Raw genomic sequence first — 26,556 nt, 5'->3', positions numbered from 1 at the left:
TAATATATAAAACCATTTTAAAGTCCCTCCCTTTCAAAGATCCAAGAGGACAATGGGAAAAGGATCTCTCACTCAACATATCAGAAAAGGAGTGGAAGGTAGCAATGCACAGAATTCACTCGAGCTCCATATGTGCAAAGCATACAATTATTCAACTCAAAATTATATATCGAGCACATCTGTCTCGTTTAAAATTGTCCAAAATGTTTCCAGGGCAAGATCCAACCTGCGAATGCTGCAGTCAAGTTCCAGCCTGAATTGTGAATTTGTGAATTTCCCCTTGGGATTAATAAAGTATCTATCTATCTATCTATCTATCTATCTATCTATCTATCTATCTATCTATCTATCTATCTATCTATCTATCTTATATACATATACACACATATATATGTACACATACAGTTGTCCTTGAAAGTTTGTGAACCCTTTATAATTTTCTATATTTCTGCATAAATATGACCTAAAACATCATCAGATTTTCACTCAAGTCCTAAAAGTAGATAAAGAGAAACCAGTTAAACAAATGAGACTAAATATCTATCAGCCTCACTGGGTCACATGTTTTGGGCCTGCACCAAATTAACTTCATTCTGGACTGAAATCTTTAAATGCCTTTCAGACAGCCTTGGTGTCACAATCCCTTCTAATCCATTAATTGCTGTGTTTGGTGGACTCCCAGTGGAGAAGGACAAACAAACTGTGATCGCCTTCACTACACTATTGGCATGCAGACTTATTTTGCTAAACTGGAAGAATCCTAACTCTCCACTTTTAAGTCAGTGGGTAACCGATGTTTTATATTATTTGAAATTGGGAAAAAATCAAATTCGCACTTAAAGGATCTGTGCAGAACCTTTTCAAAATCTACAGGATAACATTTTAGAATAAGCATTTTAATTGAGTAAGCAGAATCTCTCCCCTTTTTTATTCTATTTATTTTTTTTCATTTATTCATTTATCTGTTTACTTATTTTTATTAGTTTAAAATTTTACTCTGCAGGCCTAGCTCTCTTTCTCATGGGTGGGGGTTGATTTGTTTCAAATCTAGTTTTGTTAAACTTGACTTGCTTGTATGGAATGTTATTTGATTTTAATAAAATCAATAAAATGCAAAAAAATAAAATAAAGAAAAGGCTCTGCTCAGGTTTCATGACACCCACTGCTCCGGTCAGCTCAGCTCGTCTGCTCTGCTGCCCGTCATATCCACCGTGACGCACCTCGCCTCTGCTTGTATGGTGGCTCAGGCACATAGTGCTAATTAGGCTTTATCCACACTAACACATCAAAACACATCTTTTTAAATTTTTTTTAATTCATTTTGGTTTTCTATCCACTTTGAAATGACATTTTCAACTACCATCATTTCGAATGTGCTCTTCAAAAAAAAGAGAAGTTTGGATGGGGACAACAGAACTTTTCAAAAGACCCCTGATGGCTGACTGTCATGTGAGCAGTGAGTTTTGTTAACATAATATCATCTTTACGGGGGGATACTCCCTTGCTGCCTTCTCTGCATCAGATGAGGAGTATTGCACCTTGAAACACGCAAATATTTCACTATTTATTTTGGCAGGGGTCCCAGTCCATATTTTTCAAGGCTTTGGCAACCTTATAGTCACGTGTAACCTTTAAAAGCAGTTGAACTGAATCATCTGTCTAAACAATGATGTTTTATTTTTTCTTCATTCTTTTGGCATTTCTATTTACTTCAGGTTTGCTCCAAATAAAATACTGCGTTTGGCTGACCCCCCTACACATGCTTAAACAGAATGATTGACGTGTTTTTGGTGTTTCAAAGTGGATAACAAACACTTAGAAAACAATGAAAATGTTAGTGCAGATTAAGCCTTGGTACCCTGTACTGTAATAATGCAGTGCCCACCATGCTTATCAAATCTGGCCGTCAATTCCTAACCTTGGCAATGTCAGCTCGCCCTCAGTTCTGACTCATGGCTTGTGTTCTTCTGTTTTATCTACACATTGTTTCTCCTTTCCTTTGCCCTCAATCTACCAAACCTCTTCTTCTACAAGGGCTCCACATCGTCCTCTGTCTTAGTCTGCTTGGGCAGCAATTCCTGGCATAGTTAGGTCGCATTGGCTCCCTCATCCTCATGTGCCATCACATCGTCCCATCTGAGCAGTGCACAGCTCCCACCGTCTCCCTGTGCTCTACCCACATGGCTTCTGTCCCTGCCTTGACTTTGGTTTCACAGGTCTCATCATCATCCTCCTCTGCTCTAGGTGTACGGCTCATCTTATTGTACTCCGCAGTGTTGTGCAAGTTCACACCTCACAAGAACTAGTTCAAAATTCAGTTCACATGGATTAAAATGAATAAATTCATGTTCATAGTCCACTGTTTCAATTTTGAACTAGTTCATGTTCAGTTCATTTTGTATTTTTAAGGAGTGAGAATAAATGACCCATGAGTTTACTTTTTTAAATCTTGCATGCCTTACATTATGCTATTACAGTGTTCTTGTATAAATTACAATAATTATGAAGACTTTATTATTTAAATACACTTTATTGAGTTATACCCAGCAACAAACACCTATAACCATATATGCTAATATACTCGTGGTCAAAAAAGAAATTAAACTGATGCAAGTATACATATAAATTACAGCTCTTTTTCCAACCGTTTGACACAAATGGTGACTGTGGAACCAGCGTGTAGATCAACTAACCCGATTACGCTGCCGGTCAAAATACGCGTCACATAATGCATGTCCAACGGGGAAAAATATAAAGTGGCCTCGCAGAGTAAGACAAAATATTTAATCTGGACCTAAAGCAGATCCAGAATGTCACATAAAACTAAACTAGCTCACGGTCAAGTTCACTTGCAAATACGTTATGTTAAGTTCACCGTTCTTGGAGAAATGAGCTTGTTCAATGAATGTGCTCTTTTGAATTAGTTCATGTACAACACTGGTACTCTCGCGCCTCTCCCCACCTTTCACTCTGTAGAGCTGCCTCGATGGTCTTGTGCTCTAACTGGTTGGCTTCTGTTCTCCATTTGGTTTACACCACACCCACCATCTTCCCATGCTGTAAATGTACAGTTTCTGTTCCGTACCTTGGCTTTGTCTGCACAGATCCACCTCACTTGCAATTCAGCTTCCACTCTGTTTATTGGCTGTGCTGTTAATCCCATTCTGTAATAAATGATTCAACCCCTGTGTTGAATATGACTGCACAGCTCCTCTCCAATTTTTACTTTCTCTTATACAAAGTATTCAATGTCGAGATTTTAATAAATCCTGACGTTCTAGACCTCCTTGACGTTCCCGTATACGAAGTGTAGGGAAAGTCTTAGAATCCTCCAAAAATTCCAATTTGGGATTTTGATGAATCTCAATGTTTTAGACCTCCCTGAGTCCTTCTTCTTCTTTCGGCCACTCCCGTTAGGGGTCGCCACAGCAGATCATCTTCTTCCATACCTTTCTGTCCTCTGCATCTTGCTCTGTTACATCCATCACCTGCATGTCCTCTCTCACCACATCCATAAACCTTCTCTTGGGCCTTCCTCTTTTCCTCTTAACTTGGCAGCTCTATCTTTAACATCCTTCTCCCAATATACTCAGCATCTCTCCTCTGCACATGTCCAAACCAACGCAATCTCGCCTCTCTGACTTTGTCTCCCTACCATCCAACTTGAGCTGACCCTCTAATGTACTCATTTCTAATCCTGTTCATCCTCGTCATACCAAGTGCAAATCTTAGCATCTTTAACTCTGCCACCTCCAGCTCTGTCTCCTGCTTTCTGGTCAGTGCCACCATCTCCAACCCATATAACATAGCTGGTTTCACTACCGTCCTGTAGACCTTCCCTTTCACTCTTGCTGATATCCGTCTGTCACAAATCACTCCTAACCCTCTTCTCCACCCATTCCACCCTGCCTGCACTCTTTTTCACCTCTCTTCTACAATCCCCATTACTCTGTACTGTTGATCCCAAGTATTTAAACTCATCCACCTTCGCCAACTCTACTCCCTGCATCCTCACCATTCCACTGACCTCCCTCTCATTTACACACATGTATTCTGTCTTGTTCCTACTGACCTTCATTCCTCTCCTCTCTAGAGCATATCTCTACCTCTCCAGGGTCTCCTCAACCTGCTCCCTACTATCGCTACACATCACAATGTCATCAGCAAACATCATAGTCCAAGGGGACTCCTGTCTAATCTCGTCTGTCAACTTGTCCATCACCATTGCAAATAAGAAAGGGCTCAGAGCCGATCCCTGATGTAATCCCACCTCCACCTTGAATGCATCTGTTACTCCTACCGCAGACCTCACCACGGTCACACTTCCCTCGTACATATCCTATACAACTCTTACATACTTCTCTGCCACTCCCTACTTCCTCATACAATACCACAGCTCCTCTTGAGGCACCCTGTCATATGCTTTCTCCAGGTCCACAAAGACGCAATGCAACTCCTTCTGGCCTTCTCTATACTTCTCCATCAACATCCTCAGAGCAAACACTGCATCTGTGGTGCTCTTTCTTGGCATGAAACCATACTGCTGCTCACTAATCATCACCTCACTTCTTAACCTAGCTTCCACTACTCTTTCCCATAACTTCATGCTGTGGCTCATCAATTTTATCCCCCTGTAGTTACTACAGTCCTGCACATCCCCCTTATTCTTAAATATCGGCACCAGTACACTTCTTCTCCACTCCTCAGGCATCCTCTTACTTTCCAAGATTCCATTAAACAATCCGGTTAAAACCTCCACTGCCATCTCTCCTAAACACCTCCATGCTTGCATAGGTATGTCATCTGGACCAACAGCCTTTCCATTTTTCATCCTCTTCATAGCTGTCCTTGCTTCCTCCTTGCTAATTCGTTGCACTTCCTGGTTCACTATCTTCACATCATCCAACCTCTTCCCTCTCTCATTCTCTTCATTCATAAGCCTTTCAAAGTACTCTTTCCATCTGCTCAATACACTCTCCTCGCTTGTGAGTACGTTTCCATCTTTATCCTTTATCACCCTAACCTGCTGCACATCTTTCACAGCTCTGTCCCTCTGTCTAGATAATCGGTACAGGTCCTTTTCTCCCTCCTTAGTGTCCAACCTCTCATACAACTCATTATACGCCTTTTCTTTAGATTTCACCACCTCTCTCTTCACCTTGCGCCTTATCTCCTTGTCCTCTTGTGTACTTCCTGCATCTCTCTGACTATCCCACTTCCTCTGTATACTCTCCTGTATTTCCTCATTCCACCACCAGGTTTCCTTTTCCTCCTTCCTCTTTCCAGATATCACGCCAAGCACCCTTCTTGCTGTCACCCTTACTACATCTGTTGTAGTTTCCCAGCTGTCTGGTAACTCTTCACTGCCACCCAGTGCCTATCTCACCTCCTCCCTAAACTCAACCTTGCAGTCTTCCTTTTTCAACTTCCACCATTTGATCCTTGACTCTGCTCTCACTCTCTTCCTCTTCTTGATCTCCAACGTCATCCTACAGACCACCATTCTATGCTGCTTAACTACACTTTCCCCTGCCACCACTTTACAGTCTTCAGTCTCTTTCAGATCAACTCTTCTGCATAGGATGTAATCTACCTGTGTGCATCTTCCTCCACTCTTGTACGTAACCCTATGTTCCTCCATCTTCTTAAAATACATATTCACCACAGCCATGTTCCTCCTTTTGGCAAAATCCACTATCCTCTGACCTTCTTCATTCCTCTCCTTGACACCATACCTACCTATCACCTCCTCGTCTCCTCTGTTCCCTTCACCAACATGCCCATTGAAATCCGCTCCAATCACCACTTTCTGTCCCTTGGGTACACTGTTCATCACTTCATCCAACTCACTCCAAAAATCGTTTCTCACTCATTGCACACCCAACTTGCGGTGCATATGCAGTAACAACAGTCATCATCACACCTCCAATTTCCAGCTTCATAATCATTACTCTCATTACTCTGTCTGATGCCCTTTTCACCTCCAAAACACTCTTGACATACTGTTCCTTCAGAATAACTCCTACCTCATTTCTCCTTCCATCCACACCATGATAGAACAATTTGAATCCACCTCCAATCCACCTGGCCTTACTCCCCTTCCATTTAGTCTCTTGCACACACAATGTATCAACCTTCCTTCTCTCCATCATATCTGTTAACTCTCTCCCCTTACCAGTCATAATGCCAACATTCAAAGTTCCTACACTCAGTTCCACTCTCTTTACTTTCCTCCTCTCCTCCTGCCTTCGGACACATCTCCCCCTCATTTTCACCTTCTTCTCCTTCGGGCCAACAGTAGCCCAATTTCCACCAGCACCCTGTTGGCTAACAGTACTGATGGCGGTTGTTGTTAACCCAGGGCTCGACTGATCCAGTATGGAAATTTGTATTGTTGTCCGCATATTGATTTGGCAAAATTTTACACCGGATGCCCTTCCTGACGTAACCCTCCCCATTTATCCGGCCTTGGGACTGGCACAAAGAAACACACTGGTTTGTGCATCCCCTGTAACTGGGTTTAGACCTCCCTGAGTCGAAAAATACCATTTTTGGAATTATATCTGTATGTCTGTCTGTGTATGTAAACACGATAACTCGAGTACACTTTCACTTAGGTCAACCAAATTTTGCATACAAGTATTAGGTACAAAACGTAGATTTCTATTAACTTTTGGGCTATTTCTGCTAACCGGAAGTGGTACTTTACCTTTTATTCATGCAGCTGCAGAGTCCAATTTATTCAACTGTATTTTTATAATAATTGTTCAATATATCATTAATTTAATGTGATTTGTTGTTGATGGTTCTTTAATGTACATAATATAAAAATATAATCATTGCCTTGCGGCTTACTCCTAAGATATCAATCCCCATATCTGAGTATACGAGAAAGTCTAGGGAAGACCACTCCTGATTATTGATTCATCCTTGAGTTGCGTGACCACAATTTCTTCCCCTGGTCCTAAGCCTGACCTTAACATATTACATCGTCATTTCCCATCATAGCACTACACAGCTCCTCCTATCTCCTGCACTTTAACTGCATGTCTTCCCTTCCCAACCATGGCTGCCACATGCTCCCATATCTTCCTATTATACAAATGCATAGCTTCTGCTCTTAGCCTTGTTTCTTGTCATTTATTGTTCTTTATGTAGTTTTCCGCTGCTCTCTTCTCTATTTGCAGGTGGCATTTTTTGTAATGCTTTTGATTTTCCCCCCGGTCCCCATCCACGTGCTTTCTAGGTGGGACCTATCTAAGGGGCTGAGGCATTCTAGGTTTAGGTTTAAGTTTATTTGTCATATATAGGTTAACACAGGGTCAACATACAATGAAATGTGTATGACGAGAAAAACTAGTCACTCAGCCTAGATCTAATAAAGCTAAAAAAATAATTAAAAAAAATTACAAGTTAAAAATAGACAAGCCATATAAAATAAAATGTGTACGTTTTAAAAGAAGTTATAGAGCAATGTGAGTTGAATGAGCAGCAAGTACAAATGACAGTTATTGCACAGATAATGTTTTATAAGTACAGATGCATATTCCATAAAGTGCAGATGCATGTTCCAGTCAGTATTCAGAGTGTGTGCAGGTACAGTTTGTGTGTGAGTAGTGCAATGTAGATGTAATGCAATGTAGATGTAATGTAAGTGTATGTAAGTGTTCAGGTGTTGCTGTTGAGGAGTCGAATGGCCTGGTGGTAAAAACTGTTCTTAAGTCTTGTAGTCCGAGCAGCCAGACTCCTGTATCGTCTGCCAGCCGGTAACAAGGAGAACAGCTGGATGGCTGTGGTCCTTTATGATGCTGCTTGTATTATGAAAGCACCGATGGAGGTAAATGTCTTCAATGGCAGGGAGACTCTTGCCCGTGATGTGCTCTGCTGCCTTCACCAGTCTCTGTAGTGATTTCCGGCTGCTGGCAGAGCAGCTCCCATACCAGACGGTAATGCAGCCCGTCGGCAGACTCTCGACCACACTCCTGTAAAAGTTTGAGGTGATGTTGGCATTCATGCAAAACTTCCTCAGCCTCCTCAGGAAGTAGAGCCGCTGGCGAGCTTTCTTAACCACAGTGTCTATGTGAAGGGTCCACGAGAGATCCTCGGTGATGTTTACCCTGAGGAACTTGAAGCTGTTAACCCTTTCAACTTCTACGCCGCTGACGTAGATGGCCTGGTGTTCTCTGCCTTGCTGTTTCCGATAGACCACGATCATCTCCTTGGTTTTGCTGACGTTAAGAGACAAGTTGTTATCTAGGCACCAATTACCTAATGCCAGCACCTCCTCTCTGTAGGCCGTCTCATCGTTGTCAGTGATAAGGCCTATGATGGTTGTGTCGTATGCAAACTTGATGATGGTGTTTGTGCCGTGTTTTGCAACACAGCCGTGGGTGAACAAGGAATACAAGAGGGGGCTAAGCACACAGCCCTGCGGCACTCCTGTGTTTAAAATGAGTAATGAGGATGTACGTTTGTCGACTCTCACCACCTGTGGCCTGTTTGTGAGGAAAGAGAAAATCCATCTGCAGATGGTCGTTCCCAACCCAAGGTCGTCAAGCTTCAAGACGAGTTTTGAGGGGATGATGGTGTTGAATGCCGAGCTGTAATCTATGAACAGCATTCTTACATATGTATTTCCTCTTTCCAGGTGGGTGAGGGCAGTGTTTATTGTTAGCGCAATGGCATCCTCTGTAGATCTGTTTGCTCTGTAAGCAAATTGGAGAGGATCCAGCATGTCGGGGAGGGAGGAGCAGATGTAACCTTTGACCAGTTGCTCGAAACACTTCATAATGACCGATGTCAGTGCAACCGGGCGATAGTCATTCAGACAGGAGACCACCGGTTTCTTTGGGACAGGAATGATGGTGGATGCCTTGAAGGAAGTGGGGACCACTGACTGCCTCAGGGAGAGATTGAAGATGTTGGTGAACACACCTGCTAGCTGGTCAGCACACACCCTGAGGGCACGGCCTGGGATGCCATCTGGTCCCGGAGCTTTGCGAGGATTGACCTTTTTGAAGGACCTTCTCACGTCAGATGTTTCAAGGATCAGAGTGACAGACTCACTGCCCCCTTGAGGATATAGCACCTGTTCTTTGTTGGCTGCATCAAAACGAGCATAGAAAGTGTTGAGCTCGTCTGCAAGTCTGTAGTCCATGTCACATTTTGTGTTTGCAAGTTTTGCTACTAGACTTGATGTTATTTTGGAAGAACTAAGTGGACAGGACTGGCGAGCTTCGTGGGGCTGAATGGCCTGTTCTCATCTAGGCTGTTCTAAAATAGGTTTTTTGATCATTTTTGATTGATCCTTTGGTTTGACTTTTTGCTCCTGCTTAACTCTCTTGGTTTTGTGGAATTGCTTTGGTTATTATTGGATTTTCTTTCTTTTTTTAGTATTTAGTAGGGATATGCATAAAGACATTTTAACATTTGCTTATTTAAAGATGAAAGCAGTTTAGTAAATTAAAAGAAAAGCTGGCAAATAACCTCCCCGCCCACCCCTTTACACAAAAAACAAGATTTCAGCATAGCTTCCTTGTCAAAATGCATATCAATACTATAATTCAAAATTGTGAGTCAAGGATGGTAAATAGCAACATAACTTCTGACACAGCATATAAAACAGTTTTCTCATTGGCCCTCCTCATATCGCATGCTCTGATGATGTGCACAACGTGAACCTCCAAATACAGTAAGTGGTCCTGCACGGGCACCTTTTGGAACACAGGGGTGGAAGCAATGGTGAGGTGATAGTCAGGCAGCAAGCAAACAAAGTGGAGAGAAAGCAGATTTTAGTGAGACTGAGGTACCCAGGTGAGGAGTATGGCCACACTAAAAAACCTGACAGAACGTTCTCGAATTCAGGCCACAATATTGGAGTACAGGGTTTGTCATCAGCAGATGTCGATGTCACTGAGCTCTGGCTGCTTTAACAGTTACAACCATTGTTGGCTTAGCTTGCTGCTGGGCTGCTTCTTTTGCACGCAGATACGTTAGTTGGTCACAGAGCTAGATGTTGATCTCTCTTTAACTCCTTTTAAAATGAAAGAACAAGAGTTTTTAAAACATTGCATTAAAAACCAAAGCAGTTGTGCTCCTCTGGGTTTCCCTTTCTCTTTGTTCCTGGCCTAGTTGTGACAGGGTCACGCTTCTCTACCTGCAAGCACCCAGGAGCTTCTAAGAGCTTTTTGTGTTTTTTTTTTTTATTATTTTCATTTTCTTCTATAGAGTAAAGTGAATCTACACTTAATGTCACTGCATTCAAAACTTCCACATTTGAAGAGATATAAGAAAAGCACATAAAGCATATTGTTTAGTTTCACAGGTTTGATTTAATGGCTTGCGTTTTAGTGGGTGGTTTCCCTTACTTATGGCTCCCAAACTTCTGTGCATGATATTTACTTTTTATGTGAATTTGTCTTTTCGTTCCCATGTTAAATAAGCAAATCTCACACAGTGTGATTTAGCCTTGGAGTGATACGTATGTGTAAGTGTAGCACTCTCTTACACAGGCTACTTACTTAGTGTTTGCTTTAATGGGAAATGACTGTTAAAAGTTAAAAGCTGCTGTACTTTTCATTTAATTAATAGGTATTATCTAGTTTAATTGAAGTTTCCCAAACCACAGTTCAAATTAATTTTTAATTTATTTCCTTTTTAACAAATAGAAACCTGCCGAATCCACGAGCTAGCGAGTTACAGGCTGCCCTCTTTGTGTTTGCTTTACTGTGCCCTTTGTCACTGAGAGAGACAGAGAGAATGGCAAAAAGAGAAAACGCTTCTTAGTAACAAACAGGAGAGAACGCGTGCTGCACAGCTGAAACCCCAACTCCCCACATTTAAACATCAACCAGCTACATAAGATGTAAGACGTTGGGGACTTTCAAACCTCGACTTGATGTTTTTTTGGAAGATATAAGTGGATAGGACTGGCGAGCTTTCTTGGGCTGAATGGCCTGTTCTCATCTAGAGTGTTCTAATGTTCTAATGTATTAGATAGATAGATAGATAGATAGATAGATAGATAGATAGATAGATAGATAGATAGATAGATAGATAGATAGATAGATAGATAGATACTTTATTAATCCCAAGGGGAAATTCACATTTCCAAGTTTATTACAAATTATTACAAGTATAAGGCAGGAAATAACTCGTGGAGCCCTCGCTGAACATTATACACACATTTGGAGCTGCTGTCATTTGACATTAACTTCAGAATTCTGTGTAAACATTTACATGCTTCTCATTCCTTATACTTAACGTTTACCAAATTTTATTTTGAAATTCAACCCTTTTTTCAAATTTTTGCATTATTTTGATATTTTGGAAGTTTTTCAGCTCTGTGCTTTTTTTGTTTTATTTTACTTTTTAATGCCAAGGTGGAACTTGTTTGACAGGAGTAAATGAAATGCAGATCAGAAGATGGAAGGGACACAATTAGGGTTAAAAACCTAGCCAGGGTTGGATCCAGAAAACACTAAATAAGGAATCTTTCACCAAAAACAAAACACTGCCCATTTACCTTTAACCAGTAAATGTATGAAATATTCTTTGGTTTTTTTTCCAATAAAACAAAACAAAATCACTAAACGCACCAGAGACATTTTTGTAATTTATCCAAAATCTTGGAGGACTTGTCTGCCTTGAAACTGTCACTAAGGTGACGTAATGGAACTACTAGGTGTCACACCATATCAACGATAAACAAAACAGCACCCACGAGAAAACAAAATGGGACCCTGCCAGAACATAATATATTTTGGAGACCCTTCAAAGGAAAAACAATGAAACAATTGAATTCCTTATGCTCCAAAACCACAGAGGCAAGGAATGGCAGCCAAAAAAATATAAAAAAAGCATACAGAACATTCAAAGCAAGAGAGATCATAATTATGATTAACAAATTGAATCAAATAATTCATATTTTTACTACCTAGGCCAGGGGTTTTGGTGGTTCCTTTCCCTTTTTAAGTTTTCGGTTATTAGATCTCAGGCTTTGTGTGGTGTAGGCAGAGAATTTCCTCACTTTGGGCTGTTCGATTTTTTGTCGTCTTCCACGCCCTACTTGGTGGCTACTGCTCTTTGGGTCTTCCTGTCCTGCAGCTACAAGGCATCTGTTTGTCTCCTTGACTTTGGGGCTGCATGGCACCCCCTTATTTTCTTGACCCGTCTTGCTCTCCTCTCACAGCTCAGCTCCCACACCAAATCCTGACTTTAACCCTCTTCTCTCCTCTCTGTTGCAGCCATCGTTGAAGGTGACAGCTTTGAAGAGGTCTACCACAAAATTAAGCGGATCATTGAGGAGCAGTCAGGACCTTACATCTGGGTACCAGCCAGAGAAAGACTCTGAACAGCAGTCTGTCTGTCTTGTCTGTCCGTTTTGTGTGTTCTCACACCTGCATCACTGTGGGGACCACCATGAATGAAGTGTCTGCTGCCTCCAGAGCAGATTTCAAGCTCTTTGTATGGTTTCTTTAAAAGACAACAGCAAAAAAGGGAAAAGCTCATGAGTCCATTAAATTACAGAGAACCCCCCTGACCCCCCCCCCCCCAAGGCAATGCAAGGACAGACCGTACTGCCTGCAGCCCAACAATTACTGCGGAAATACAACACTTCACAACTTCTGCTCATCTCAGCTCCATGCATTGTGCTTGTGCATGCTTTGTTTAAAAAAAAAAAGAAGAAAAGAAAGAAAAACAAATGGGACAGAAAGATTCATTTTTATAGCAAATATTTCAGGACACAACTATCGAAAAAAGAAGAAAACAAAGCACTAAATGTGAAGAAGCTTCTACTCTAAGCCTGTGAAAACTGTCCTGGTGTGTTGATTCTTGACAGATTTCCTTATTTTGGATTCTCCCCAGCACAAGGATGATAGGATGCCGATTTTATTTTAAAAAAAAAAAAAACAGAAAAGAAGAAAAAACAAAAAACCTTCAGAGTGGACTATATTTTAAAGAGGTTTTAAAGTGATACAAACTGCTGTTTTTGTTTTATGGTTTGTTTTTTTTTTTGTTTTCTTTTTCAAAATATATAATAAACTCATTATCTACTGTTACTTGGACAAATCCACTGCGATCTTTGAAGCCGTCACCCAGACTGGCACCATTGCTTGCCCGTCGCCTTTTCTTTTTCTGTCAGTGTAACAGTACTTAATGGTTTTAATATATATTTGCAAAAAAAAAAAATTAATGCTGTATAACTCTTAGAGAAGTGGAATTGTTGATTTATTTATGCAGATATTTATTATGAATTAATTTATTTCAAAAGAAAACAATCCTGCACCAAGGGAGGTGAATGCTGCCCGCCGGACCCCCATGGCTCGGTTGAATGGGTGCTTGCCTGCGTGGACCCCTTTTTGCTTTTTGTTTTGTTTTTCCTGCCTTTCTCTGAAAAGCAACTTTGCCTGGGATGTGGCAGCACACAACATACCACGTTATAAAAGCAAAGTTGGGAGTCGTGCAGGTCACAAGAGAGCCAAAGCAGCTCCCGCTTCTTGATTACCGAGTCTTGAGCTTACACTAACTCATATAGCCTCTGTCACTGCAGCCGCCATCACGAGACTCTTTGCAGAGCAGACAAGAATACAATACTGTGCTTAATCTGACTTCTTGTTCTCTTGCTGTCTGTGGTTTCAGTCACTCAATCTATATTTTATATAGTGCCTTTCATGGAGAACATCATCTCAAAGCACTTTATGTGATCAGTACAGCTCAAAGAATATCCATACATATTTATAGAGTCAAAGCACAGGCAGCAAGCCCTTGGTGGGACTGAACCCCTAACCTACACCAATATCGACTCGACTGATGACAACATAGGTTATGGAGTTACAGCTTAACACTGTAGGCCCTGATGGGGACGCCCGACTTGGTCGCAGAGGGCAGCATGGCAGCCTCGGTTACAACAAGTGTGTTTCTGTAGACAGCTGCACGACAATGGAGCTCTGACCCAAAAATCAGGTGTAGTCTAGCAAGTTGCTCCAGGGCTGGGAAGGGTCACACTAGCCAAAGAAGGTGCAGCATTGAAATTCAGAGACCACGGTCAGTCTAAAAAAAAAAAAGTTCCGTTTTCAAAACTGTACCGATTTCCATACTGAAAAAACAAAGAGTTTAGAGGCACAAAGGTTTGTGTCTCTAATTCAACAAGAACACGGAGACACAGACAGAAACTTCTTAAGAGCAAATTTCATGCAAACATTACTGAGAGTCATAGACACATGGAACAAGTTACAAGTAGTGTGGCGGGCAGTAGGACTTTAGGACCTTCAAAACTCGACTCCATGTTATTTCGGTGGCGAGTGTGTTGGACTGAATGGCCTATTCTCATCACTGTTGTTCTAATGTTTCAGCCATACAGACTGTACGTTTATTCTTGTTGGCAAACAGCACAGGAATTCACAATTTCTGCACCTTGGGCTTCTAACCCCAGTCCTTACACGCATGTGCATGACCATCATGCTCCTTTTGAAGGGCTCCACCGGTTCAAATGGGATTGTTAGCCAAACAGAAAGGTGTGGCATCTTTATAACAGAATCTGCTGAGGTGGGGGGGGGGGGGGGTGGTGGCTGCACACCAAGGTCCAAATCTTTCCCGCTCCACCACTGCCAGGTCCATTCTTTTGCTGTGAAGTTCAATCTCGACCTCTGAGCTGTTGTGTGACCCTGACCATTCGCCTAACCCAACAGCACGTGAACTCTCAAAATGAAAGCACCCGAGGAGGAGTTTTGCTATGGAAAACCTCTATATAAAATATAAAGCTGCTTTTTTTACTAAACAAAACTCTCAAGATTACAAAGGATCTATGAAGGACAAACATTATTTTATAGTGTGAACACCATCCCTTGGGGTTTAACAACACCCCGCCATTGACTTCTGTGGTGCTGGCGATGCTGCCTTCGTTACCAAGTCACACGTGTCCCTCCAACACATTGTAAGATAAGGCTGACCAGTGCTCGGGTGCTATCGTTCATTTCGCCATCGGCCGTGTCCCCCTTCAGGTGAGGGGAATGAAGCATTTCCTGCTCGATTTGTATTTATTGGTTGGTTCCTATTTGATTTAAAAATGTCTGTCATTCAAGTCACTGTGTCCTCGGTCCATCACAGGCAAGCACACAGGGTTGTAATCCATGAAGTCTACACAGAAGAAGTTACAAAAAATGTAATTGTATTTTTAAATATTTTAAAAAATTCTATATATATATATATATATATATATATATAATTTTTGGCATACAAGCACATAGCTTATCTTACCTGAAGCACTGAATAAATATGACCCATTCCACTCATTGAAGCCACGTCCTCCTTCTGCAGTGATCCCAGACTTCCTGAGGCTTGACGTTTCCATTTACTTCAGTATATGTCTGGGGTAAGAAAAAAAAAAAGTGTGCAAAAATATTTTTTCTGTGTAAAAATGGGAACGGCAGCAGCTGCAGACTAGGAACTTTATAAGGGCAGCCTTTATTTGATTTCACTTGCTACCTACAAATGTCCTGCCAGTGATAACGGGAGAAAATAACAACAAAACAAAAAAAATTAAAAGTTTAATGTGGTTTAAAGGGGCCTACAGTCTGAGTTTGGTTTTGGAGGGCGGGGAGGGAGGGAGGAAATGGCATGGGATGAAAATCAAACTGAACAAAAGAGCAATGGGGTCTAATGATAAAGGCCAAGCTGGGGAGATAAAGGAGCCCAAACCAAACTGAAGAGGGCCATATGATGTGTCCAAGCTGGAAATAGCCAAAGAGTTACACTAAAGGGGGATTAGTAGGACAAGGTCATGTAGGGAATTCTACAGAAAATGAAATGAGAACTTCATCAAGTTTCCTTACCAATCCCTGATTAGGTTGTCCTAGCAGTAAGCTCAATTCAATAATCTCCTCGCAGACTCAGTGTATAAATTGAGTTACAAATATGAAACCAAAATAGAAAAATACACAATCATGTAACGATGACCTGCAGTATTAAACCCTAACAGAAAACTGCAGAATCATACAGCTTTTACATATAAATGCATACATTGGCTTACTAGATGGTTGGATTAACCTGAAGTGTTTCACAGATCCTCCTAACAGAAGATCCACCTGACTCAGCATGGAATGGAGCGATTCCTGGTTTCCATCTTGAATACAATGATGTGCTTACATATTTGAGCCATTATTCAGCTGGACATATTTTACACACCTAGAATGGTATGGACTGGCGCCCCAAGCTGGGTTAGCCCCTCTTTGGTCTTCAGCATTACTGAAATTGGTGAATTAATTTGGTCAGAGTCACTACTAGCCTTTTTGGACAATAAGGGGGTACAGCTATTTTGGGGCTCACCAGCAACATAACCATCCATCCATTTCCTAAACCCACTTATCCAGGGAAGGGTACACAGTAAGCACTTCACGCAAGGCAAGAATAATCCCCAGTCAGGGCACAAGTCCATTGCAGGGTCAACACAAACGCAACCACGTTAGGGACCAATTTAGGATCACACCTAACATGCAAGCCTTTGGACTGTGGAAGCAAACCAGAGCACCTGGAGGAAACCCACACAGACACAGGGAGCACCAGGGACTTGAACTCTTGGACCCTTTGTTATAAGGCAGAAGTGCTACTACTGTGCCACCATGCTGCCTCTAACATAACCATAGTACACAAGAGAGATTCCTTTGTTAATAATGACATGAATTAATTTATTTACTGTTTATATTCAGAGTGAGTCAAAATTATGTTACCATTAATGGTACTGCTATGTACATACTGTACTTATATACAATTTTTGTGGAAAATTTATGTGCCACATATGGTACATATGTTGAACATGATGGCGAACAGGTTGAGACGTTCCTGTAAATCATCTTGCACATATGAAGTATGTTTTGTGAATAAATTGTTTCCGCCATTCAAATGTTGACATAATTTTGTCTCACCCTGTATATACACACACACACACTACTATATATATGTCTATATATATCTATCTATATATATGTGTGTGTGTGTGTGTGATGCAGTACCTGCCAAGTAACACAAAGAGGACACGACACGTGTTTTGCCCTTATTGGGGCTCGTCAAGTGTGTGCACTTTTGCTTCCCCTTACTTGGATCTAAGCTCAGATGTCAGTGCCTCTGACATTGCGCCATACCAGCTGGTTCGCTTACTTGAACTGAGAGAACGTGGTGGCTGGTTCACTTATAAATCACAAGCGTTACCTGGTAGGTAATCACCTAAATAATCAAATTGCCATTCAGACCTATGAATGTAATACTCTGATCTTCGCCCAGTCAAGTAAGTGAACCAGCCGAACAACTAACCAGCAATCCAACTAAGACCACCTTTAACAGAGTCAACACCACTCTGAATAAGCTCCATAATAACAACCGCCTAAACTTAGAGGATTATTACAAAATGAAATCCAGTGATGCGAACTGCCATGAATTCTATGGCCTCCCTAAAATCCATAAAACCCCACTAAAGTTCAGACTGGTGGTAAGCCTAAAAGATGGTCCAACTTATAACTTATCTAAAAGACCCTTTCAAATGCTCAGACATTTAACATATTCTGTTAATACTGCCGAGATGGCATTGCAGCATCTGAAAAATGAGATTATGGTCTCGTTTGATATCATATCGCTGTACACCATGATTCCAACTCATCTGACCACAGAAACTCTACAAACAAAGCTAAACATTGACCTCACAGTAATGGCACAAAATAAAATGGCCACAAAAGGCATAATGAATTTAGTCTCACTTTGCTCTTTTAATGGGGATTACTACAGACCAAAAGGCGGCATGGCAATGGGCTCTCCATTATCATTAGAAGGCATGACTCTAACTCAGTTCACATCTAAACTTTGGATATGCTACGTTGATGACACATTCATCATATTAAAAAGTGACCAGCTGAATGATTTCCACAACCACATCAACGCAGTATATTCCCTGCAATCCAGGTTACTATGGAAAAAAGAAATAAGCCAACGCATCAATATACGTGGACATCTCCATCGAAAGAGGTAACAACGCCACCCTGATTACAGGTGTTTATCGTAAGGAATGTTATGCAGGCAAAATATTACACATTGCTAGCAATCACCCATCATCGCATAAACAGGGCTGTGTTGACTCTGTTCAAACCCATTGTAATACCAAGGAGACTAAAGAGAATGAAAGGCGCTATCTTTACCAACTGTTCACATCAAATGGCTACCCAAAGACATTCCTCAGACAATGCTTACATAGGAGATGTCAGCATCCCCAGCAAACAATCGACTCTAACCTGACCTCCCCATCCCACCATGACACACACTTCCTTATCATGACAGGGTATCAGATGGTATGGCACATATCCTATCCAGAGCTGGCATCAAAGTGGCACACAAGCCTACAAACACTCTGCACACAATCCTTTTTAATGCTAAAAGCAAGAAATTGGCAACAAAGACACAACGCAGTTTACATTACACCATGTGATTCATGCCCGGCTCACCACACATGTATACAGGAACATCTTAATGCAGCCAGAAGAAAGGACCCACGGTCTCTGATTTAAACACATAAAAGTTCATCTGGATACACATTTAAATGGGCAAGTAAAATTCAAGGCTAATACTAAAAGTGCCAGAGAGCTGGCTGAAATGTGGCTATCCAATGAAAACTCCATTAACTGACATTTGGACACCAACCCAGCATATGTGGGCTTGAAAAGAAGAACACGCACATAATAAATAAGACTTTATGACCAACCCCAACTCATCAATCCCTGAATCCGCCAACCCACCCCTCCTTATTTGCTGTATGTTGCCTTGGATTCCTGTACATCTATCATTTTCCTTTGATGATGATTCCTGATTGGAGTTGAAATCTTAGGAATATAAAACCATTTTAAGATCTGTGATTCATTTTCTCCCTTTGTGGATTTACTGCTATAAATAACCAAACTGTATCACAGGCCTTCCCTTCCATGCATACATACTGCGTTTATCTGTAAAAGCTGACTTCTGTCCATCCAGCAGTATCTTGTGTTGCATGTAGTAATAACGTGTATTGCATTTTTCATCATCCTCATCATCACTATCGTCTTCTGAAACCTTCTCTCCTAATGAGGGCCAGAGGCGTAGCTAGGGCTTTCAGCGCCCGGGGACAACTGAAGATTTCGCAACCCCTCCTGTTTGCCAAAATGCAATGGGGAACATGAATTCGGCGCCCCCTAGATGCTGTGCCCAGGGACAGATGTCCCCCCTTTGCCCCCCCCATCCCCCCCCCCCCCCCCAGCTATGCCACTGATGAGGGCCGTTATGGCAGAAAGCCAAGCAGGTCAGTGCAGACTTCCCAGTCTCTATAGTACATTCTGGAGATATGCCTTCAGCAATGTAGCAAAATGACAATAGAGATAAATTGTGTAATAAACAAAAAAATTCCATGGGTAGCTATAAAGAGGGTACACTGACCTCCCAGGACCAAAATCTGAGACCCTGAGAGTGCAGCTCGACTTTGTTGAATTCATTTCAGCTAGATGAGACTTTTTCACTTAAATTTAAGGCAGTGACCATTGGTCCATTATTTCTTATAGCCCGGGACAGCTGCACACACAGCCAAATATGTACACATACACATTGATATACATACAGTATACACATATATACACACACACATACACATATGTACACATACACATTGATATACATACAGTATACACATATATACACACACACATACACATTGATATACAGGTATATGAACACTTAACACATTTATGTTCATGTACACACATATACACACACTCACACATATGAATATATAACACATTTATATACATACTAGGGGGTTCGCGCGCCACTTCCCCCCAGCCTGTGCTATGTGCCAGCCACTTCACGTCTCTCCCGCTCGCGTTGTGAAGAGGGGGGATGAATGCACCCCAAGGTGACACGGTTGATCCTTTGAAACGGTAATACAATGGGAAACTAAGACAGTTTTTTTGACCTCCTCTTTGCTTGATCAGCTGCTGCCATGCTGTGCCGTGCCATGCCATCTGCATCTCTCGCGGCACTTCAAACATTTAAAAGCCTGTACAACAGCTTTCCTACTCTTTGTCTTTTATTTCCGGCCCCGGAAGTGGTTAAATAATTTTGGCACAAGAGTTCTTGATATTTTAGTTTATATTTTAAAATGGAATAAGAATCTGAAAATCTAACAACATAACATTAAAGTTCGATAAACACGGGAAAGAATGATACCAAACATATATAAGCAGGTTTTAAAATAAGCCCAATTTAAAGCGTGACATAAAAACGTCACATAAAATCGTTGCACTTTTAGGCTTAGGATTTTATACATATAGAGTAGATACACACACATGTATACAGGTATATGTACTTACATATAACACATTTATATACATACAGTGCATCCGGAAAGTATTCACAGCGCATCACTTTTTCCACATTTTGTTATGTTACAGCCTTATTCCAAAACGGATTAAATTCATTTTTTTCCTCAGAATTCTACACACAACACCCCATAATGACAATGTGAAAAAAGTTTACTTGAGATTTTTGCAAATTTATTAAAAATAAAAAAACTGAGAAATCACATGTACATAAGTATTCACAGCCTTTGCCATTGAAGCTCAAAATTGAGCTCAGGTGCATCCTGTTTCCCCTGATCATCCTTGAGATGTTTCTGCAGCTTAATTGGAGTCCACCTGTGGTGTATTCAGTTGATTGGACATGATTTGGAAAGGCACACACCTGTCTATATAAGGTCCCACAGTTGACAGTTCATGTCAGAGCACAAACCAAGCATGAAGTCAAAGGAATTGTCTGTAGACCTCCGAGACAGGATTGCAAAAACCTCAAGTAAACTTTTTTCACATTGTCATTATGGGGTGTTGTGTGTAGAATTCTGAGGAAAAAAATTAATTTAATCCATTTTGGAATAAGGCTGTAACATAAAATGTGGAAAAAGTGATGCGCTGTGAATACTTTCTGGATGCACTGTACAGTTAGGTCCATAAATATTTGGACAGAGACAACTTTTTTCTAATTTTGGTTCTGTACATTACCACAATGAATTTTAAATGAAACAACTCAGATGCAGTTGAAGTGCAGACGTTCAGCTTTAATTCAGTGGGGTGAACAAAACGATTGCATAAAAATGTGAGGCAACTAAAGCATTTTTTTAACACAATCCCTTCATTTCAGGGGCTCAAAAGTAATTGGACAATTGGCTCAAAGGTTATTTCATGGGCAGGTGTGGGCAAGTCTGTCGTTATGTCATTATCAATTAAGCAGATAAAAGGCCTGGAGTTGATTTGAGGTGTGGTGCTTGCATGTGGAAGATTTTGCTGTGAACAGACAACATGCGGTCAAAGGAGCTCTCCATGCAGGTGAAAGAAGCCATCCTTAAGCTGCGAAAACAGAAAAATCCCATCCGAGAAATTGCTACAATATTTCGAGTGGCAAAATCTACAGTTTGGTACATCCTGAGAAAGAAAGCAAGCACTGGTGAACTCAGCAACGCAAAAAGACCTTGGCACCCATGGAAGATAACAGTGGTGGATGGTCGCAGAATCATTTCCATGGTGAAGAGAAACCACTTCACAACAGCCAACCAAGTGAACAACACTCTCCAGGGGGTAGGCGCATCGATATCCAAGTCTACCATAAAGAGAAGACTGCATAAAAGTAAATACAGAGGGTGCACTGCAAGGTGCAAGCCTCTCATATGCCTCAAGAATAGAAAGGCTAGATTGGACTTTGCTAAAGAACATCTAAAAAAGCCAGCACAGTTCTGGAAAAACATTCTTTGGACAGATGAAACCAAGATCAACCTCTACCAGAATGATGGCAAGAAAAAAGTATGGAGAACGTGTGGAACAGCTCATTATCCAAAGCATACCACATCATCTGTAAAACATGGTGGAGGCAGTGTGATGGCTTGGGCGTGCATGGCTGCCAGTGGCACTGGGACACTAGTGTTTATTGATGATGTGACACAGGACAGAAGCAGCCGAATGAATTCTGAGGTGTTCAGAGACATACTGTCTGCTCAAATCCAGCTAAATACAATCAAATTGATTGGGCGGCGTTTCATGATACAGATGGACAATGACCCAAAACATACAGCCAAAGCAACCCAGGAGTTTATTAAAGCAAAGAAGTGGAAAATTCTTGAATGGCCAAGTCAGTCACCTGATCTTAACCCAATTGAGCATGCATTTCACTTGTTGAAGACTAAACTTCGGACAGAAAGGCCAAAAAACAAACAGCAAGTGAAAGCCGCTGCAGTAAAGGCCTGGCAGAGCATTAAAAAGGAGGAAACCCAGCATCTGGTGATGTCCATGAGCTCAAGACTTCAGGCTGTCATTGCCAGCAAAGGGTTTTCAACCGAGTATTAGAAATGAACATTTTATTTCCAGTTATTTAATTTGTCCAATTACTTTTGAGCCCCTGAAATGAAGGGATTGTGTTAAAAAAATGCTTTAGTTGCCTCACATTTTTATGCAATCGTTTTGTTCACCCCACTGAATTAAAGCTGAAAGTCTGCACTTCATCTGCATCTGAGTTGTTTCATTTAAAATTCATTGTGGTAATGTACAGAACCAAAATGAGAAAAAAGTTACCTCTGTCCAAATATTTATGAACCTAACTGTACACACATATACACATTAATTAATTTTACCTGCATTTTTTATCACTCTTTAATTTAATATTGTTTTTATTATCAGTATGCTGCTGCTGGAGTATGTGAATTTCCCCTTGTGATTAATAAAGTATCTATCTATCTTATATATATATTTACACATTGTCACGGATAACTGGGATCATTACCTGGCCGGGATGCCTGGAGGGACCGGAAAGGGACAATAACAGCTTCCGGGGCGCAAGGGGGCAGCCGCCCTAGATTAAAAGAGGACCACGGGAAAGGGGCAAAGAGGCTTTGACCCATTGGGAACCGTGGCCACCGCCAGGGGGCGCTTTAAGCCTCTGGAGACCCGGATATTGTTACTTCCGCCACACTCGGCAAGATGGTGGAGGAACCTACCAGGGACACCCGGAGTGCTTCCGGTTCAAAGGGCAGCACTTCCGCCACACCAGGAAGCGTTGCCGGATGGATGTCATCGGACACCTGGAGCACCTCCTTACAGTCGGAGAGCCAGATTCGGGAGTGGGAGAAGGACAAAGCTCCCAGGAGGAGAGGAAAGGTGGCCAAGGACTAAGAGAGTTATTGAAGGGTGATTATTGCTGTGTGCATTGTGTGCTGTGTGACACTGGATTTATTAATGTTTAATAAACGTGTGCATTTTATAAAGATGTGGTCTCCGACTGGTGGTGTCCGGGAAAGTCTCACAACGTATATATGTACACATACACATTTATATACATATACACACATATACACACTCACATATTTAAAAAAAAAGTTTTGCTTATACACACATAAATGAAAAGTTTTGCTCTCACACACACACACATACATATAAGCACAAAAGTTTTATGTAAAAAATAACGCCTTTTTGTAGACAATTTCATGCAACACTAATAAATGGAGATGAAGAGATATGCATTGTAATATACATACGCATTTTATATAATACATACATGTTATGCATTATATAATGAACATTAGGGCTGATTGATAGTACCATTGTCAATATAACATTACATATAATAATTTTGAGTAACAACGATCCACACCAATCAAAACGAAACTAAACACGAATGACAATAATATCAGAAGTAGTTTAGCAAGTTTACTCACTCAGGAGTATATTCTGAACTACTGTCTCAGTTGGACTCAAATCCAGCCAGGTTTTTATCACTTTTTTTGTAGATAGCCGCCAAAAACTCGCTCAAAGTGCGACTTGAAGCCATTTCTTCAGGAAAACAAGCGAAGACGATGCTCATCGATACTCAGTGATAATCTCTTCGATGCTCTGCTACTCTTTGTGTGATGACACACCGTGCAACTTTGCTTTACGCACACCCTCAGTGTTTCTCATTATGTCCATAATATCACTGGAGACGTCACAGTGTGCAAGTATGTGACCTTTTGAGACAGAGCTAATGACCCAGAAATGTTCAAATACAGGCAGATCCTGGTACAAGCTGGAGTTCAGTCACTTAGTTTGGAATGCAAGTGAGGGAAGGCTGCATCCCTGTTAAATTTGCTGCCTTAACAAGCCTGATGTGCCACTAAAGTTTGGCAGAATGGGCAATGCCCACTTTCTCCAACATTTCTAAAGCATTCCTTAGATTTCATACTAAAATTTAATTTAGACTCAAAAGGGACACAAATAAAGATCAGATTTTTAAAACTGCACGCGTGCCACGTGCCGGGGCAGATCACCGATCAAGTTAATACCATGCGCTTGCACACTCACTTTTAGCCCCTCCCTGTCACTGACTCCCAGTAACCATGTGTGGCTAAATAATTGCCATTTTTGAATATTCATGATCTAATCACCATATAAATTTGTCCACGTCCTAATTGATATTTTTGCTACAAACCATGCGAGAACACAGAAAACAAAACTCGAGTGCATGCGAACTTGAGGTATTGCTGACTGAACTGGAGACCGTAAAGGCGTCATTTTCGTCTTTGTTTTTCTCTTCAGGAGTCACAAATAAAAAAAGAAGCCAAGAGTGTGTGGATGATTATTTCTGCCAAAATTAAATGCAATCCAAAGTGTTAACACACTTGAAATGCAATATATACAGTATGAGAATGGGTTCATTTAATATGGGCACACTTTTATCGTGTCATGATTAAAAACATGTCATCTAAAAAATCAGTTGCTTTTCACTATGGCACACAATTATCGTGCGCAATGCGCATTGCAATTTAATTCCTGTGGGCTCCTCCGTGTGTACTGCATTTCAATTGGGAGACCACGCTTTAATCGTGCCATAAAATAAATGTGATCAGCCAATCGGGGTCAAAATGTGGGGTCGGGGGGCGTTCTATTCACAAGGGTGTTTCACTTGGAAAGAAGGCGAACGAGAAGTTGATAAGACAGGGGATCCACCAAAGCTGGAAATCTAAAGAACGATTTCATTCTCTTGCGCATTTAAAAAATGGAAAAATGACACAACACTAAGGGTATGAATGAAAAGCTACGAAAAAAACTAAGCACGGCAACCCTATCAAATATTTCACTATATTCAGTATTTATATATTGATAAGTATAAAAAGAAAACAACTTTAGACTATTTAATATAAGTATAAATGTAATATAAGTATAAACATTTTCAGTGAGATTTAAAACGGACGTTTCACCATTTCAGTTAAACACTCCACATTCCATACTGACTTAACTTATGGTCGTCACCAGAATACACATGTTTAGTTTACAAGTGGACGGCATCTTTCGCAACTGTTAATGTCCCAGCATGCTCCACCTTTCGAAGCTGATTTGTCATTTGATTACTTTTAGAAAGTCCCATAGATTTTCGATGATATTCAAGTCAGGGGACTGTGACGGCCATTCTAGAACATTGTACTTCTCCTTCTGCATGAATGCCTTTGTAGATTTCGAACTGTGTTTTGGGTCATTGTCTTGTTGGAATATCCAACCCCTGCGTAACTTCAACTTTGTGACTGATGCTTGAACATTATCCTGAAGAATTTGTTGATATTGGGTTGAATTCATCCGACCCTCGACTTTAACAAGGGCCCCAGTCCCTGAACTAGCCACACAGCCCCATCGCATGATGGAACCTCCACCAAATTTGACAATAGGTAGCAGCATGTGTTTTTCTTGGAATATGGTGTTCTTCTTTCGCCATGCAAAGCGCTTTTTGTTGTGACCAAATAACTCAATTTTTGTCTCATCAGTCCAAAGCACTTTGTTCCAAAATGAATCTGGCTTGTCTAAATGAGCATTTGCATACAACAAGCGACTCTGTTTGTGGTGTGAGTGCAGAAAGGGCTTCTTTCTCATCACCCTGCCATACAGATGTTCTTTGTGCAAATGCGCTGAATTGTAGGACAATGTACAGATACACCATCTGCAGCAAGATGTTCTTGCAGGTCTTTGGAGGTGATCTGTGGGTTGTCTGTAACCATTCTCACAATCCTGCACATATGCCGCTCCTGAATTTTTCTTGGCCTGCCAGACCTGCTGGGTTTAACAGCAACTCTGCCTGTGGCCTTCCATTTCTTGATTACATTCCTCACAGTTGAAACTGACAGTTTAAACCTCTGAGATAGCTTTTTGTAGCCTTCCCCTAAACCATGATACTGAACAATCTTTGTTTTCAGGTCTTTTGAGAGTTGCTTTGAGGATCCCATGCTGTCACTCTTCAGAGGAGAGTCAAAGGGAGGCACAGCTTGCAATTGACCACCTTAAATACCTTTATATCTCGTGATTGGACACACCTGTCTATGAAGTTCAAGGCTTAACGAGCTAATCCAACCAATTTGGTGTTGCAAGTAATCAGTATTATTCAGGGCCATATTCATTGTTCATGACTGAATTTAGCAACCTTCTATCTGATTTGGCTATAAATTATGATCACGTAGTACTGATGGGGGATTTTAATGTACACATTGATGTG

General features: G+C 41.1%; 1 protein-coding gene across 8 annotated transcripts in view; it reads left to right on the top strand.

The window, feature by feature from the left end:
• Positions 1-15,563, top strand: part of LOC114648936 (disks large homolog 4) — a 745,247-nt gene extending 729,684 nt beyond the window's left edge. For all 8 annotated transcript variants that reach the window (XM_051925299.1, XM_051925298.1, XM_028798288.2 and 5 more), the window contains one exon: positions 12,246-15,563. In XM_051925299.1, the coding sequence (XP_051781259.1) occupies positions 12,246-12,352 (107 nt within the window). In that variant the 3' untranslated portion in view covers positions 12,353-15,563. The remainder of the gene's footprint in view (positions 1-12,245) is intronic.
• The last annotated feature ends 10,993 nt before the right edge of the window (positions 15,564-26,556 follow it).

Source organism: Erpetoichthys calabaricus, chromosome 3, assembly GCF_900747795.2.
Source record: "Erpetoichthys calabaricus chromosome 3, fErpCal1.3, whole genome shotgun sequence".
In the NCBI taxonomy this organism is placed as follows: domain Eukaryota; kingdom Metazoa; phylum Chordata; class Cladistia; order Polypteriformes; family Polypteridae; genus Erpetoichthys; species Erpetoichthys calabaricus.
Note: the sequence above shows the minus strand (reverse complement) of the source record. Positions and strands in the feature narration are given on the sequence as shown.